Source organism: Microcebus murinus, chromosome 9 (assembly GCF_040939455.1).
Source record: "Microcebus murinus isolate Inina chromosome 9, M.murinus_Inina_mat1.0, whole genome shotgun sequence".
Taxonomy (NCBI): Eukaryota; Metazoa; Chordata; class Mammalia; order Primates; family Cheirogaleidae; genus Microcebus; species Microcebus murinus.
The window spans coordinates 9,773,957-9,790,991 of record NC_134112.1 but is presented as its reverse complement, the minus strand read 5'-3'; the positions used below and the strand labels follow the sequence as shown (position 1 = coordinate 9,790,991).

The 17,035-nt window shown below is 61.5% G+C and overlaps 2 protein-coding genes across 8 annotated transcripts in view; one reads left to right on the top strand and one right to left on the bottom strand.

Moving 5' to 3' along the window:
* The window catches only part of CCM2 (CCM2 scaffold protein), a 57,836-nt gene extending 51,219 nt beyond the window's left edge, over positions 1-6,617 (top strand). For 6 of the 7 annotated variants that reach the window (XM_012763412.3, XM_012763415.3, XM_076006259.1 and 3 more), the window contains 5 exons: positions 176-311; positions 2,478-2,535; positions 3,280-3,418; positions 4,137-4,275; positions 5,936-6,617. In XM_012763412.3, coding sequence (XP_012618866.1) covers positions 176-311; positions 2,478-2,535; positions 3,280-3,418; positions 4,137-4,275; positions 5,936-6,216 — 753 coding nt within the window. In that variant the 3' untranslated portion in view covers positions 6,217-6,617. Of the gene's footprint in view, positions 1-175; positions 312-2,477; positions 2,536-3,279; positions 3,419-4,136; positions 4,276-4,821; positions 4,894-5,935 lie in introns of all 7 variants that reach the window. The other variant, XR_012920974.1, reaches the window with a different exon arrangement.
* A 1,338-nt stretch (positions 6,618-7,955) lies between these two features.
* NACAD (NAC alpha domain containing) lies at positions 7,956-16,052 on the bottom strand. The gene is made up of 8 exons (XM_012763403.3): positions 15,296-16,052; positions 9,560-12,592; positions 9,269-9,381; positions 9,117-9,188; positions 8,661-8,807; positions 8,418-8,570; positions 8,164-8,286; positions 7,956-8,042 (listed from the first exon to the last, which is right to left on the bottom strand). The coding sequence occupies exons 1-8, from the start codon at positions 15,360-15,362 to the stop codon at positions 8,028-8,030; spliced, it is 3,723 nt and encodes a 1,240-aa protein (XP_012618857.1). The 5' UTR covers positions 15,363-16,052; the 3' UTR covers positions 7,956-8,027.
* Between the last annotated feature and the right edge of the window lie 983 nt (positions 16,053-17,035).

Sequence of the window (17,035 nt, the reverse complement as noted above, 5' to 3'; positions counted from 1 at the left end):
TGGCTGGGTCTCCTTTTTGACACTCTTGGGCAGTGAAAGGCGGGGGCACACTTGGTTCCGCCATCATTCGTATTTACTGAGCACCTGAGACATCCCATGTGCTCTGGAAGTGGCCTGGGAAGGTGTGGTCTCCAGCCCCGCCAGACTGTTGGAGCAGCTGCTGTCCCCCATGCAGGTCGCTGCGGAGGAGCTTTGCTGCCTGCTGGGCCAGGTCTTCCAGGTTGTGTACACGGAGTCCACCATCGACTTCCTGGACAGAGCGATATTTGACGGGGCCTCCACCCCGACCCACCACCTGTCCCTGCACAGCGGTACGTTGGTGAGGGCGGGCAGGAGCGGGGGCAGGAGGGACTGCTGCAGTGGCCCTCACTGCCCTGTGAATGACACAGGGAACAGTTAGCACAGTTACTGCGGTGATGTGGTGGCCCTTTGTTTCCAGACTTCACTGTTCATACAGGTTGGTAGGGTTTAATCAAGGCAAAAGCATCGCCCCTTCTAAGGGAGTTGTTTTGAGCATAAATGCCGGGCCAAGATAGGGTAACTTCCTGGTGTAAGTTTGGGGGCCATGAACACTTTCTCTGGAACCACGCGTGCTAACGTCCCTTCACCCAACTCAGAACAAAGACGGAGCCAGGAGAAGGCTCCTAGCAGTGGGGCATGTTAGAGAACGAGGAGGCTGAGAGGGGGCTGGGGAACCTCCCTGTGGGCACGCCCAGATCCCCAGCGTGAGGGCTCCTTCTGGGGCCGGGGCCAGGCGCACGGGGCTGCTCAGGCTGCCTGGGACGCCAGCCGGTGGTGGAGAGGGGGGAGAAGTGAAGGAACATTGTAGGCTGCACAGCGGGACCGGCGCTCAGAGCCACCGCCTCCTGCAGGCTGGTTACAGAGCGGTTTCAGGAACCTGTTAGTCCGTACAGAATCACTTTGTTATAGACACGCTCACTTGGGCTAAATCTTCTGAACACCAAGATCATATATTTTTCAAATATATTGGTTATTGAGGATTAATAGTTTGCATAAAAGGAAAAATACTAGAAATAGTGCAGCTTGTTGCCTGCAGTTTCTTCTTTTTACTGAGATAAGTCCCAGCCCTCTAGCCCTCCCCACTAATTCTGACATCTCAGCCAAGAGGGTAAGCAGTGGAGAGGCTTGGAGAAGCCTGTGCCTGGTGGGAGGGCAGCGGCCAGAGCCCTGTGTGGGCATCTCACACCCTGCAGAGTCGCTGAGCACTCAGAGCTTTTTTTTTTTTTTTTTTTTTTTTTGAGACAGAGTCTCACTTTGTTGCCCAGGCTAGAGTGAGTGCCGTGGCGTCAGCCTAGCTCACAGCAACCTCAAACTCCTGGGCTCGAGTGATCCTTCTGCCTCAGCCTCCCGGGTAGCTGGGACTACAGGCATGCGCCACCATGCCCGGCTAATTTTTTATATATATATCAGTTGGCCAATTAATTTCTTTGTATTTATAGTAGAGACGGGGTCTCACTCTTGCTCAGGCTGGTTTTGAACTCCTGACCTTGAGCAATCCGCCCGCCTCGGCCTCCCAAGAGCTAGGATTACAGGCGTGAGCCACAGCGCCCGGCCCAGAGCTTTTTTTTTGAGACAGGGTCTTGCTTTGTCACCCAGCCATTCCCCGGCTCAAGCTCCCCTTTGCCACATTCGCAACATGTTCCCAAGTTCTGGAGATTAGGGGTGATAGCCTGGGACCCGTGATCCTGACTCCACGCCGGCCCCGTGTGCAGTGCCATAAATGTCTCTCTTGTCTCCCGTCCTCTCCCTCCTGCTCCCCGTTAGTCCTACACCCTCCCCACAACTCACCTCCTCTCTTAATGCTTCTTCTCGCTGCCGTACTGGTGTTGAAATGTCCCTTTGCTTAGGTTCGGAATAGCAAACTACAGTCCGTCACATAGACCTAGTGTCACTTTCTGAATGTTACCCAGGTAGCTGCTCTGTGTAGACCCTTCCTGGTCTGAGGGTCTTGGGAGTCCCAAGGACTCAGCTGTGTCCAGGCTGGGGGTCAGACTGCTTGGTGCTGACTGGCTTCTGCTGTGTGACCTGGGTCCATTTGCATATGACTCAGTTCCTCATCCTCACGTGCGGATGGGCGACAGGTGCCTGGGTTAAAGAAGACAAAGCCCACTGGTCAGAGTGCAGTGATGTTTACCATTAATTGATGCCAACCTGTAGCAGATTCCTTTGTTCCTTCTCCACTCCCACTGCTTCACCTGACTAGCCTTAAAAAAAATAATAATTAAAAAAAAAAGCCAAAGCCCTTGATACGCTGCCTGGCACACAGCCCCAAAGGCAGCTTTCGTTGGCTTTGGCCATGGGCGATTCCTCCTTGTGGGGAGGGGCCTTGCCCTGGGACACACAGCACTTTCCAAGTCCGGTGGCTCAGTGACGGAGGACTGCAGGGTCCCTGCTGGACTCGAAGTGCTTCCCCCTCATGTATCTGGTCGTCTTGGGTTTCTGCGTCTTCCTTACAGACGACTCTTCTACGAAAGTGGACATTAAGGAGACGTACGAGGCAGAAGCCAGCACTTTGTGAGTACACGTGCCCTGAGCCCCGGGGTTGAGCAAGCATCAAACATGCTGCCTGGTGTTGTCTGGGCTCCGGCCACTTGGCCCCCAAGCTCACCTGGGCCCCAAGCTCACCTCGTCTTTGCTGAACCCAGCACCCCAAACTCACCACCCTCACCTGGTAGGCTTCTGGAGCCCTTGCCCTCTCTCTGTCTCTCCCTGCCCTGCCCGCCTTCCTGTGGCCTCCGGAGTGACCTTGTAAAGGTCACATTGGATGGTGTCTTTCCTCTGACCAAACCTGCTGAGGCTCTGGCCTGCCAGCCCCGTACCTGCCACCTGTTCCCTCCGTAGCAGCTGAGACCATGCTTTCCTTTCCTGCCGCCCCTTGCTGCCCGCCCCACTCCAGCCACTTCCCTGACCAGTCTGTCCCCTGGGCCTCCCTCCCAGCCCGTTGCCCCCAACAACACTGCCCGCCCCCAACAACACTGCCCACCCCCTGGCCCACGCATTCCCTCCCTCCCTCAAAGCCTGTCTGAAAGCCACGCCTTTGGGGAGCCTGGGAACAGGCCAAGCTGAGCACCCTCCACACCTGGCCAGCTCTCCTTTTGTCATCATTTTTGTCATCCTTGTCATTGTCGTCATTGGTCACTTTCATTTCTCTGCTTAAGAGCAGGGACCTGCGCACACCGGGCACTGGTTAGGCTCCCCGAACTCGTGTGGGAGGAGGGGTCGGGAGGCCACCTGCCCACACGCTGCATTCCCTGGCAGCTCCTTCCCCGACTCTGCGGATGCAGGCGGAGTGTCGCCGTTGTCCTTCTACATTCAGCCCTTATCCCACGGCAAGACGGTCAGTGAGAGTGAGCTGAGCGCCAGCGCCACCGAGCTGCTGCAGGACTACATGCTGACGGTAGGCCCTGGGAAGAGAGGCAGGGGAGGAGGCCATGCTGGGACAGGCTGCTTCCCCCTCTGGAGCGGGCGCCTTGGGCACACCTGGTGATTCTGCCTGCATCGCCGCCTCTTCCCAGGGCCAGTCTGGAAGAGCACGAGCTGGTGGGGTGAGGTGGAGGGGCCTCGGCCGTCGAGGCTGGACCACAGTCCATGCCTGAGTCCCAGGAGGTGGCGGATGGTGGGCCCCGAAAGGCCACCAGCCAGACACTTCCTACCCGTCATATGAAGTTTAGTGACTGAAAGCTTTGTCTTCCTGATCTGCATGTATTTTGTACGCTGAAGGCGTCAGTGTTGGCCCTGGGCCCCAGGTCACCAACTTCCCACCCCCACCCTGCTGACTCTGTCCAGGCCCCCTGCCTCCCGCACCCTCCGGCGAGGTGCTGGTGTTCCAGCTCAGGAGCGTGGAGCTGCCGGGTGCCTCCCTCTCTGGGTAGCTCCCACACCAGGCCCGGCAGGACGAGGACGCGTTGTGGACGTTCTGACCCACGGCCTGTGCAGACGTGAAGCTAGAGGCGGCCAGCGTGCGCTTGGCGGGGGCTTGGCACACGGGTGTGCAGCCGTGCCCATCGTGCCTGCTGCGGGAGCTCGCCCAGGGTTGGCGGCCATGGCAGGGTGGGGCAGGGCTGCCAGATCCTCCCGCTGTCCCCAGCCCAGCACCTGCCTCTGCCCTCTTGCAGCTGCGCACCAAGCTGTCGTCGCAGGAGATCCAGCAGTTTGCGATGCGGCTGCACGAGTACCGCAACGGGGCCTCGATCCATGAGTTCTGCATCAACTTGCGGCAGCTCTATGGGGACAGCCGCAAGTTCCTGCTGCTCGGTGAGCTGGAGCCTGAGAGGGTGGCCGGCCCAAAGCTTGCTTGGGGAGGCTGCTCCCCCCTGGGAATGTGACCTCTGGGTGGGTGGGGTAGGGGCTCCGTCAGGGATGGGAAGTTTGAACCAGAGATGGTCATCAGACTGCAGGCTCAAGGCCAGGGGACCTGCTGTGACTACTCTGGGGGCTCTTCCCAGGGACTGCCAGGGGCCATCAACAGTCCTTCAGTCTCCTGGGAGCCCTTGAGCTGAGCTGGGTGGGCCCTGCCAGGGAGCAGCAGAGCGTTCCTGGGAGCGGGACTTTGAGAATGAAACCCTGGGATTTGGAAGGTGTGCCGGAGCGCAGTCAGGGAGGTGTGGGTTTGGGGACTGTGTAGCAGTGTGATGGGCAGAGGCAAAGATGCCTCTTTGCCCAGCACGTGGAAGGAATAACCTTTGCCAAGAGCCCCAGAGAGCTCACCATGTTAGATCAGAGCCACTGGCAGGCTGGGTGGTCTGGCCCGCCTCAGACAGCCGGGACTCAGCTGCGGTTTGCCCTTCTGCTGACTCTCAGAACACGCGAGCTGGTGGTAGCTAGCTGAGGGCGCCTGAGTCCTGAGCCTGTGTCCTTAACACACCAAGGAAGGTGGGTGTGTTGCCCTCATCCCGGCCCGGGGAGCTCACGGGAGGGGGGAGGGCTGCGGGCTGGGGCAGGCTAGCTGTACGGCCCTGTCCAAGTGGCACCCACCCCTTCCATGCTAGCACCTGTGTCTCCTCCCGGGCTAGGCTCTGCCTGCCCACCTGCAGCAGGGGTAGACGTTCTGAGAGACACCCGCATAGGAAGATGGCCTTCTAAGTAAGGGTGGTCACCCTGTGCTGGGCTGTGGCAGGGAAAAGGTGAGTTTGGGTATGAAGCCTTCCTCTGAGAGACTGCACCCTCATTGCTGGGTGCTGGGAGGCAGCTTCAAGGACTGCTGTGAGCCTCAGCTTTCTTGGCCGGGCGCGGTGGCTCACGCCTGTAATCCTAGCTCTCTGGGAGGCCGAGGCGGGCGGATTGCTCAAGGTCAGGAGTTCAAAACCAGCCTGAGCAAGAGCGAGACCCCGTCTCTACTATAAATAGAAAGAAATTAATTGGCCAACTGATATGTATATAAAAAATTAGCCGGGCATGGTGGCGCATGCCTGTAGTCCCAGCTACTCGGGAGGCCGAGGCAGTAGGATCGCTCGAGCCCAGGAGTTTGAGGTTGCTGTGAGCTAGGCTGACGCCACGGCACTCACTCTAGCCTGGACAACAAAGTGAGACTCTCTCAAAAAAAAAAAAAAAAGGACTGCTGTGAGCCTCAGCTTTCTTACTTGTAAAATGGGAGCTTTGTGAGGACTGACAGAGAATGAGAGGAGGTCATGGATGCCTGTGCTGGTGCCCCGAGGCCAGGAAGGCCAGGTGTGCCGGAAGCAGCAAGCTGGCCAGGGCCTGCAGTGCCTGTGGGAGTTGGGGACTTAGCCCGACCGTCTGGCCAGGGCACATGCTGTCAACCGCAGTAGCTAGACATGGTAAGCGTGGTGTCAGGTCTCCCAGGCTGTGCACCCAGGGGCAACTGCAGCCCTGTCCAGGGCTCTGAACCCTGGGAGCAGAGCCGAGCAGGCCAAGCCCACCTGGAGGTGCTGTGCTACGTGTGTCGCGTCTGCAGGTCTGCGGCCCTTCATCCCTGAGAAGGACAGTCAACACTTCGAGAACTTCCTGGAGACCATCGGTGTGAAGGACGGCCGTGGCATCATCACCGACAGCTTCGGCAGGCACCGGGGGATGCTGAGCACCACGTCTAGCTCCACCACCAATGGGAACAGGGCTGCAGGCAGCTCCGACGACCGGTCGGCACCCTCTGAGGGGGACGAGTGGGACCGCATGATCTCGGACATCAGCAGTGACATTGAGGCGCTGGGCTGCAGCATGGACCAGGACTCAGCGTGACAGGTGGCAGGCAGGGGAGCACCCCCACTTTCTGCACAGTTCTCTCAGGCCTTCCTGGGAGAAGGTGACCAGACCTGCGTGTCAGCCCTTCCCGCTTGCTGGAGGCTGGGGAGGAGCTCCAGGCACAGGTGGCCCTGGTGGCCCAGGTCCTCCACTGTGAAGGAGCCAGGAGTTGCCTAGGGACACACACCCCAGTGCTGGGTGGAAAGCTCTGGGCCTCATCCACCTGGGCTCTGCCAAGCCCCCACCACGTACCTGTTTGGGGAGGGCCAGGCTGAGCTGGCAGGGAGAGCCACTCCTGTCAGCCAGGGCCTTGGACAGCTGTCAGTTTTGCACATGATGTTCCTATTGTAACTCTCAGAGACCTTAAAAAGAAGTTTACTGCAATGTGAATAATTTAATCTCTGGTTGCCAAGCATGTTTCTGATCTATTTGGGCAAAAGCCATGGGTGCCAGGATGGGTGTCCATTCTGGCCTCTGCCCCTGGAGCCACATCTGTCCTGCAGTGCCTGGGCTGGGCACAGTGGTCGCAGGGGGCTGGGGCAGAAGACGCAGTGGGCTCTCGTGCCACAGAAATGACTCAATTTGGGCTTTGGCTTTATGGACATAGGACAAGAGCAAGTGTTCTGGGCCTCTCATGGGTGGCAGGGACTCCTTGATCATTACATCCCATGCACTGAATCCTCTAAGGACCCTGGCTGTGCCTAAGGGCCACCCCCTGGCACTGATGCTCCTGCCGAGTGGAGTACCATCTGTGAGATCTCTTCATCTTGGGGCCCAGGGTCCGACTCTCGGACAGTCCGGCCTGCTCCTCTGCTGCCCCTCCCCCCGCCCTCGTCCTGTCCCTGAGCCCTTCCCCCCAGCCCTGTTGGCTTCATTCTTGCCTGCAAACCTTCCTGGGGACACATGGAGAGGAGGGGGGAGGTAATCTGGGGTAGGTTGTCCTGGGCCTCTCCTTCCACTAGAAAGTGGCCAGACCCCTGCTGAGACCCCCACGGGCACATCCTGGAAGCCCCCAGGCTGAGGAGACTGGACGGTCGAATGCGCCTCCTGTGCAGGCTGGGGCCGTGTCCTGTTGGGCAGAGGGCTGCACACCAGGCCCTGGGGCTTCCCTGGGGAGGGAGGAGGCAGAGCCCCTGGGGCTGATGGATGCCCCAGCTGTGTACAGGCCAAGCCAGAGGGTCCAGAGTGTCCCTCAGGCACCTTCCAGAGCAAGGTGGTTGGGTCTGTGTGGTATCTCAGCTTTAGGACAGGAAGGTGGCCAGGACAGTGCTTAGTAGGGAGAATTCCCTCTGTCCTAGGCTGTCATAGAGCTGCTCGCTTGTGTGCCTGGGCCGGGGAAGGCAGAAAGGCTTTGTTGTTGGGGTTGTCTCTAGGTTTACATGCAAATGGGCCTCCTGGAAGCACCAGCAGAGACTGAGGACAAACCAGAAAGTCCCCTTGCCCCTACCAGAGCCCACCCTGTGCCAAAACGGTCACAGTGCCAGCCCAGCCTCTGCACATACTGAACTCGGCCGCTTGTGGGCCTTCTACGTGGACAGTCACTGGACGTGGCCCCACACTGTGGGTCACTGGTCTTTGCCAGCAGAAAGGGTAGAGGGCACGCAGCAGAGCTGGGCCGAGGGGACGCCAGAGGGCAAGGGGGTGCCAGGGAGTGATGAAGGGGCACCAGGGGGTGATGAGGGACTCCAGAGGACAATGAGGGGACAACAGTTCAGTAAGGGGACATCAGAGAGTGATGAGGGGACACCAGTTTATTGAGCAGCAGAGCTGAGGGAAGGGGCAGGATGGACCCAGCTTCAGGTCAGCAGCTACATGGTCAGTTCCTGCCGAAAAACGCAGAAAGAGAGGGTCATGTTGGGGGAAGTGCCACCACCCCCAGCAGAGCCAACAGCAGTTTCTCTCCGAGGCCCTCAGGAGCCAGGGAAGGAGCTGGTGCTTGCTCACCATGATGGCATTGACGATGTCACTGTGGTTGTCTCTCAGGGCCCGCACAGCCTTGGCCCTGGACACGTTGGCTTGGGCCATCACCAGCTCAATGTCACGCAGCTCCAGCCCTGCCTCGTCCACCTGGGGTGCGGGGAGCGGGGAAGTGGCTGGAGCTGCCTGAGGCCCCTGGGCCAGCGCCCTTCCCTGGAGGCAGGGCCCCCTCGCCAGGCAGACCCCTCCCCGTGCAGGGTCCTGGAGCCCCTGGACCTTACCTCCTCCTCCTCCTCCTCCTCCTCTTCTTCCTCCTCACACTCTGGCCTCACCCGGGGCCTGGGTGCTGACTCAGGGACCAGACCCGAGGGCTCTGAGGGCACCTTGAACTTCTCAGCCGCAGCTTTGTGCACTTGCTGGGACAAGTCCTCAATCTGCAGCACAGGAAACAGCTGTGTCAGCAGAGCCACACACTCCCTGTCCCCCGGCCTCCCCATTCTGCCATAGCTATGGCCAGAACAGACCTTGGCCTCACCGAAGACCACATAAGTGTCCGAGGCCGGGCTCTTGAAGACGTCAGGCTTGGCGATGACAAAGAGGATGTTCTTGGACTTCTGGATGGTGATCCTGGTGACTCCTTGAATCTGCCGCAAGCCCAGCTTTGACATTGCCTGGGAACAGAGGGCAGAGTTGGGCTCTGAGCTGGCGTCAGCCCGAGTCGGGGGAGGAAGGCTCTACCCGAAACCTCCCAGTGACCCTGGGTGGTCAGTCCTTCCCTGTGTGCAAAAGGGGGCTGGCCTCCGTCTGTGAGGCTGTCTGCACGTCCAGCCTCAGCGGTGTGAGGGCAGGTGTGTGGGTTACTGGCAGCCTCCTGATGGGTGGGATTTCATTAGCCATGGAGTGTGAGGGGTCTTGGTAGGGACGTTCCCCTATGCAGACGGTCCCAGTCCTGGGGTCCCAGCAGAATGCCCCCAGCCCACCTTTCGGGCCTTCTTCTCACTGCGACTCTGCTTGGCTTTGGCGATGGTCTCCTCGCTGCTGTCTGTCGGGGCCTGGGGAAATGTGAGCGGTGAGCACCCATGGGTGGGTGCGGAGCCCTCCCAGAGGCCCACCCCTCCCCTGGACAGGGCACCTGGGCTGGGCACTGCGTGGTCTGAGGCGCCGAGATGTCCTGCTCATCCAGCTCGGCTGATGAGTCCCCGTGGCTGTCCGAGTGCTGGCCCGAGCCTGGGGCCTGAGGTGAGTCTGGGGAAGGGAGAGGTGTGAGGATGGCCTCTCCCTCCTGGGGGCAGGCCTGGCAACTCTGCCCTGCTGCCATGTCAGGGCCAGAGAAAGCAGTGCCGGCTCTCCGTGATGGAGCGTGGTATCTGGGCCCCCCAGAGGTCTGTCAGCCCTGGGGGCCCCGCCCCATGCTCCTCCTCACCTTCCTCCAGGCTGTCCTCGTCCTCTTGCTGCTCAGAGGTGGGGAGCTCCTGAGGCCCAGAGCATGGAGGCACTTGGCAGGGGGGCGAGATCCGCAAGGCCAGGTCTTTGGCTTTTGTGGGGGCTGCCCTGGGACTGAGGAGGGGAGAGTGGGACGCGGGGCTGACCCGCTGCCCAGTCCCTGGAGGCTGTGAGGTTCCTGAGACAGCAGCAGCCACTGGCCGGGCTCCTGCCTGGGGCGGTGGGAGGCCTGGAGAACCTGGGGGCTCCTCGTCCTCCACAGAGTCTTCTTGGGGGCTCTGGCACAGGCAGGGGGCAGGGGGCTCCAGTGGGGGTGGGGATGCCCTGGCAAGGACGCCAGGAGTGGAGGAGTCAGGGCCTGCGAGCCTGTCCTGGGGTGCACTGGGCAGGCCCCTGGCAGGGCTTTCTGAGGGCTGTGGCGGGGAGGGGCTGGCGGCCCTGGGTGCTGCCTGGGGCTGCTCACCGCTGCCCAGGCCCAGCGCAGGCTCCAGCTGCCGGGAGGGTGGTTCGGACAGGGGGGCACCACCAGGCTCCTCAGGACAGCCTCTCTCCAGCCCAGAGGCAGACCCTGCTGAAGACTCTGGGCAGGAGCCCAGACCGGCCTCTGTGGCCACAGCTGTGGGAAGCCTGGGTCCAGGAGTGCATTCTGGGCCCCTTCCCTCCCTGGCTGGGCTCAGGGGCGGTGCCTGGTCGGCCTCAGGGCAGGCAGCAGGACGTGCCTCGGGAGCTTCTCCTGAACCTTGGGGTGCTGCCCCAGGTCCATGTCCCTGTGCCGGTGGCTTAGGGCCTCCTTCCCTCTGGTTCTCAGCCACCAGGGCCTCCTTGGGAGCTGAGTGGGCCTCAGCTCCATCACCTGTCTGCACTTGGGCTTCCAGACACGCCTCCCACTCGGGCTCAGAAAGGCCTTCGGCTAATTCCTCCCCAGCACCAGAGGCAGGCTCGGGAGCATCAGGGGCCTCCGTGCCCAAGGTGGGACATGCGTCTCCATGTGAGGCCCCGGGGGCCTCTGCGCCTGCACCTGGCTCTGGGTCATCCTGTTGGAACTGGTCCAAGGCTGGAGGCTCCACACCCCTAGGGAGGGCTGCATCCTTCTCGTCAGGTGCTGGCCTCAGTCCTAGCGTCACACCTACTTCTTCCTGGGCCATGGAGGCCATGGGCTCTGTGTCTGGGGCACAGCCTGCTGCTGCCTGCAGGGCCTGAGGGGTGACCGCAGCTACAGGCTCCTGGCCTAAGGGGGGGCCTGCATCTGGCAGGGGCAGAGGTGCTGCTGTAGCACAGTCCCGGGAGAAGGGAAGACTCTCTTCAGCCTGCGGGGGCATGGGCATGGCTGCGATCATAGGCTGTGGGCCTGAGGAGAGGCCTGGCCCTTCTCCCTTCAAGTTCTGAGGAGGGTCTGGGCACAATGTGAGGCTTGCTTCTTCCTGCGGAGTTGGGGGCGTTTCTGCAGTGACAGGGCCCTGCTGTAAGGCAGCGCTTCCGCCCTCCCGGGACAGCTGAGGCGTTGCCACGGCAGTGGGTGCCTGCCCAGCGGTGGAGTCTGCTTCTTCTTCCCCAGCCTGTGGGCTCACCCAGGTAGCTGCCTCCATCTGGAGGCCTGGGGCTGCCTGCAGAGAGTGAGGGGTCACAGTGGCAGCAGACTCCTGGCCCACGACGGGGCCCTCTTCTGATATTTCCGAAAAGGACTCCTGGCTTTGGGTAGGGTGGGCCTCTCCCCCTGAGACCTGAGGAGTGGCCTCTGGGCCCCAGAGTGTGGCCCCCTCCTGAGCCTCCGGCCCCTCGGCCCCTGCTCCGTCCTCCTCCTCTGCCTTCTGCAGGCTGTCCGGGAGCAGGGCGGAGGGCTGGGCGTGCGGCTCCCCGCTGTACAGCCTCTCGTCGTCCGCGCCTGCGTAGGAGGTCGAGTCCGAATCAGAGCAGGCCCCGGAGGTGTCATCTCGAAAGGCAAAGGCTTCGTCCATGCCCTCCGTGATGGACAGGTCAGACAGGGACTGCAGGAAGGAGGCGGACGTTGTGTCCTCCTCACCCTCCCCGACCAGGTCCCCGGCTGGGTCGGGAGCCGAGACCTCCTCCTCCTCCTCTTCCTCCTCCTCTGCAGGCAGTGGCGTCACCTCCACCGCCTCCACCTGGAAGATGAGGCTGCCCTGGAAGGGCAGGAGGGCTGCAGGGATCATTGGGTCATTGGCCAGGAAGTCTAGGTCGAAGAAGTGGCCCTCCTGGCCCCAGGAGGAGTCGCTGTCTGCTGAGAGGCTGGACTCGGAGGACGGGGGCCCCAGGGGCCCGGCAGGGTGCAGCTCCCGTTCGTCCATCACAGACCCCGCGGGGGAGACGCCCCAGCCCGAGGGGAAGTCCAGCCCTTCAGGGGCAGCCAGCAGGCTGAGGGAACAGGAGGGCGAGGAGGCCCAGCTGTCCCCATCGGCTGTGATGTAGGAGCCCGAGGGCGAGGCTGGGGGTGAGTCCCGCAGCTCTTCCAGCAGCTCCACCTCCGAGTCCCAGGTGTCCCTGTGGGGCCCTCGGCCAGGGAGCAGGGCATAGGTGGTCTTGGTGGGGGTGGAGGGGGGCGTGAAGTAGGAATCAGGGTCAGAGGGAGGGGAAGGCACGGAAGGATCATCCTGAGAACAAGACTCGGGGGGCGGGTTCAGGCTTGCTCGCCCACCGCCCTCCCAGTCCCTGAGCGCTGGCTGGGCGGCCCTGGGTGACAGGAGGGCCTGGCACGTCTCCTCACCCATCACGATCCGGGGCTCCAGGGCGGCTGGGAGAGGAGCCTCGGCGGGCAGAGCCTGGGGGGCCAGGCCCTCGGGGAGGAGTGCTGGGCTCGGGCCACCCTCAGCCGGGTCCGCCCAGGCTGAGGGGGACCCGTGGGGCCCTGCATCCCAGCTGGCCCCCTCGGGCTGGGGCCGGGTGCCCGGCTTGTCGGGCAGGAACGTGAGGGTCAGGGGGCTGGGCCCTGGGGTCAGGACATGGGGCTCCTGCCGGTCCCCTCTTGGAATGGTGGCAGCAGCTGCATCGCAGGAAAGATCTGTGGAGACAGAGGAGGACATGAGGCACCCCTGGACGCACCTCCAGGAGGGCCAGGCCAGGGGAGGTGGATTTCTGAGGAAAAGGGCTCAGAGGAGAGCTGGCTGAGGAAGGCAGGAAGGAAAGGAGAAGAGGCCGTGTGGGCTGTTTGAGGGAGAGTCCCAGGAGTTTTGACAGAGCAGAGAGCAGCTGACGGTGGTTTTGTGCAGAGCTTTGAGGGCAGTGTTGCTGGGTGCTATTAACGGACCTGCCCGGCAGCTTTTCTCAGGGCACTTCAGCAAAGATGCAGCTAGCATTTCTGTCTCTTCCCAGAGACTGGCTTGCCGTTTCTTTCCACACAATCAGTGCGGAGCAGCTGGGCTTGGCAGGACAGGCGGCGATCAGAATCTGACCACCCATTAGACAAACACATGAGGCAGGCAGGGGCTCACACGATGCAAGCTCTGGAACATTCTCGGTCTCACCCTGCTGTGAGGTGGAGGTCTTGCCTCTCTGGCTCATCTCTCCTATCCCTGCTTCCTATGCTTAAGGGCACCCAGTCAGGGGCTCACCAAGGCTCTACTCCGACCCTGCTCCCCTCCCCCCTCGCCATGGCCAGAGAAAAGGGGAAGCCAGGGGTCACCATATGTGGCCAATTTTCTGGAGAGCAGAGACAAAGGGTCCACCGAGGCTGAGTTGGAGCATCCAGCCAGAGGGGCAGTGGTGGGCAGGGATCCTGACCATGGAGTCTGGCGAGAGCACAGGACAGCTGTGCAAGAGCCAGTGGGGGCCTCTGGTGGAGTCTTCTCCATGGTGGCAGCCACCCCATGGTGAGCCCAAGATCCCTGCCCAGGGCTGGGAGCGCCCATCCTGCCCTGTGGCCCATCTCTGGGTCTCTGGTGCACCATCACCCAGACCCCAGGCAAGACCTCACCATCAGGCCGTGGTGCTCAGTAACTCTGGGCGAATACCTCCAGTTGAGAAATGACTCCACGTGCACCAGGAAGTAATGTGCAGGGGTCAGAAAAGACTGAGGGGACTCAAGGAGATGGAAGAAAACCCCTCTGAAGTTGCAGCATGCCACACTGCTGTGGTTTTCTGCCTCCTGGTCTCTTACTGGCCTGCATTTTATCACAGGCGAGATCACACTACACAGTTTTGAATCTAGTTGTTTTCACCCAGCATAATCTCGTAAGTGTTTTTCTGTGTGCTCCAATGCTCACAAGCCTCATTTTTAATGTCTCTGTGACATCCCCTCCCTCACCTGGACCAAGGCCAAGAACACCTCTGTCTGAAGCATTGGATAAGGCCCTCCTCCCTCCAGAGCCCAGGCCAAGATCTGCCGGAGAAGCAGGGAGGGGCAGCACACACAGGCTAGTTCTCTGGGCGGCAGATGCCTGCCGGGTGATTCCTGCTCTACGATACTCACTAGTGACAAGGAAAACATCCCCTACACCTCAGCTTTCTCATCTGCAAAGTAGAGCCAGGAATAGAGGTAAAGCTGAAGAAGGGGTGTCCTCCTTGCCAGGCTGCCCCATCTGCCCACAGCAGCATCAGAGCCGGGGGCCCTTGGCCACCAGCTGGGACTTTTCACTCAAGGGTTTTGCTACTGGGGTGCTAGGGCACCCTGAGAGAAGGGTCCTTTGGGTCCAAGAATGCCTGACTCCCAACACCAGCAGTGGGTGTGGCTCTGGGGCATCACTGGGTGCCCTGAGGTTGGGTTCTTGGCTCTGACCCCATGTGTGCCCCCCAGAGCAGGGGAATGGCAGAGCTGGGCCAAGGTCGGAATGGAAGGGAATCAGAGGCTAAAAGATTTTGTAACTCATTCAAGGTCGCCAAGCAAGCCAGAGCAGAGCCAGCACAGGACCCTGGGTCTGGGGAGTCCTGGCCTGTACTGCCTGCCTCCCACTCAGAGTGGAGCCAGCAGCCTGTGTCACCGCTCGGTCAGGCCTCAGGAGCCAGCACTGGTCCCACTGCCAGGTGACTTCTCGCCCACAGCAAGGTGCCCTTGGCCCTACCCAAACCACACATGGCCGACCTCCATGGCGGGGCCATCCAGGCTCTGATTGTCCCCAGGCCTAGGTGGACCCATCAGCCTCCACCAACGCTTGCTGACCCAGCCTCTCCAAGGACCACTGCTAACCAGGACACCTCCCCCAAGGCCTCCCACCTCCCAGACTCAAATCCGCCCTTTTCCTGACACACTGGCCCTGCCTCTGGGCGACCCCAGGCTCCAGCCAGTCCTGCTCCTCGCTCTAGAACCATGACCAGTCCTGGCCCTGGATGGCCTGGGGTGCAGTTGAGGACATTCCCGGTGGGCACCTTCAGAGACCCGCTGCCCCCCACTCCCCCTACCCACCGCCTTTGGTCCAGAGCAGCCCAACCCCGCCAGGTCTGCAGCATGGTGCAGAGACAATGGGCAGCAGCGGACAGGACACAAGCCCCCACGACCCCTGCGTCAGAGGCAGAGGATGCAAGCCTCACGGCGCTTCTGGCTTGAGGAGGGCAGTCCCTGCGCCCCCCGCCCTTACCTGCGATTCTGGCGAGGGGGAGGGGAGGCTTCATGCGGAGGGAAGGGCAAGGGCGGAAAGAGCCCGAGAGGGGACAGCCAGGTGGGCGAGGAGGATGGGGTAGGGAGAGGGCCGGCTACAGGGGAGGGATGGAGCGGGAACCCCGGCTGGAGAGGGGAGCGGCCGGAGGGGGGGAAGAATCGGCGTGACCTCACCTGTGCGGGGCCCCGGTCCGCCCGCCTCAGGCAACAGCAGCTCCGCACGGGCCGCCTCCCCAGGCATGGCCTGGCCGTGCGCCCGCCGGTCCCTCGCTCCCTCAGTCCCTCTGTCTGTCGGTGCCGCCGCCCCGCGGAGCCTGCGCGGCCGCCGCCCCTCGACCAGGCGGTGGGGGGAGTGTATGACGTCAGCGCCGCCCCGCCCGCCCGGCACCCCAAGTGAGCGTGCGCCGCGCCAGGCACTGCGGAGCGCGTGGGGGGGCTCCCTCCCCGCCCTCACCCTGTCCTGCCGTGGCCTCCCTCTCGCGGTGCGCGGGTCCGAGGGGGCGAGAGGGACGCCTGAGCCCGCCCCGCCTTTCCCATAGCTTTCCCCCCTTTACGGGGGAGGGATTGGGGCCAGTTGGAGGCTGGGCACCCCCTAGGGTAGCATCCACCCTTAGCTGGGAAGAGGCGGGGATGTACCCGGAACCTGAAGTGTGCAGGCCTGGGAAGGAGGGCGGGGATCCCTGGGGCAGGGGCTGGGAGCACTTCTGGGGGAGGTGGCGACATAGCCTCTTCGCCCCCCCCTTCCGCGACTCTCCCCACTCCGTCTCCTCCAGCCCCCTGCCGCCACCGCCACCGGCTGACTGGGAAGAGGGCGCAGGGCCGGGGGAGAGGTGGGGGCCCCGCCCAGCCCAATGCCTCCATCGGAAAGGTGAGCTGGAGCTGCAGCTCCAGCCTGATTGGTTGATCGTCGCAGTCGTCGGTCTCCGTGGCAACCGCCTCCTGTCTCCATGGCAACCGGAGATGGAGCCGGCGAGAGCATAGCGGGGAAGGTGGCCAGGATGGGTCTCCAGGTCTCTCCAAAACTTGGTGATCTGATCCCCCCGCCCCCAATTCTCTAGGCAGTGGAATAAAAAGGGAAGAAATGAGCCTCCCTCATTCCTGTAAGCCCCCTCCGCCACATCTCCCAGGAGTAAGCGCAGCCCTTGGCCTTCCTGAAATGTGCTCTTGCTCCCACACAGGCTGGGGCATCACGCAGAGTCACTGAGTACTGCCCTCCCGTGCCAGGCACCGGGAGACGGATGAATGAGACATTGTCATCACCCCTGAGTGGGGAATCAGAGCAGCCATTGTCACAGGCACGGAGGGAGCTTTCAACATCCTCAGTCTTCTGCTGGTTCCAATTTCGAGCTCATGAAGCCAGGGGCTGCCCTCTGACTCCCTCTAAACCTGCCCCAAGGTGCAGCACCACGTACCTGGCTGCCTGCTGGGGCCCAGGCACCAAACCCCACTGGGGTCTCTCCCCACTGGGGCCCAGGCACCAGACCCACCACATCAGTAGAATCAATATCAATTTTAAACAATCTCTTTCAGAAAACAGAAGAGGAGGGGACACTTCCTAACTCATTTTATGAGAAAAGAAATATCCTGATGCCAAAACCAACAAAGTACCAAAACCAAAATGAATCCCCCACAAAACCCCAGAAAACAAAAACAAAAACTACAGACCAGGCTGGGCATGGTGGCTCACGTCTGTAATCCTAGCACTCTGGGAGGATGAGGTGGGCGGATAGCTCAAGGTCAGGAGTTCAAAACCAGCCTGAGCCAGAGTGAGACCCCCATCTCTACTATAGATAGAAAGAAATTAATTGACTAACTAAAAATATATATAGAAAAATTTAGCTGGGCATGGTGGCGCATGCCTGTAGTCCCAGCTACTTGGAAGGCTGAGGCAGAAGGATTGCTTGAGCCCAGGAG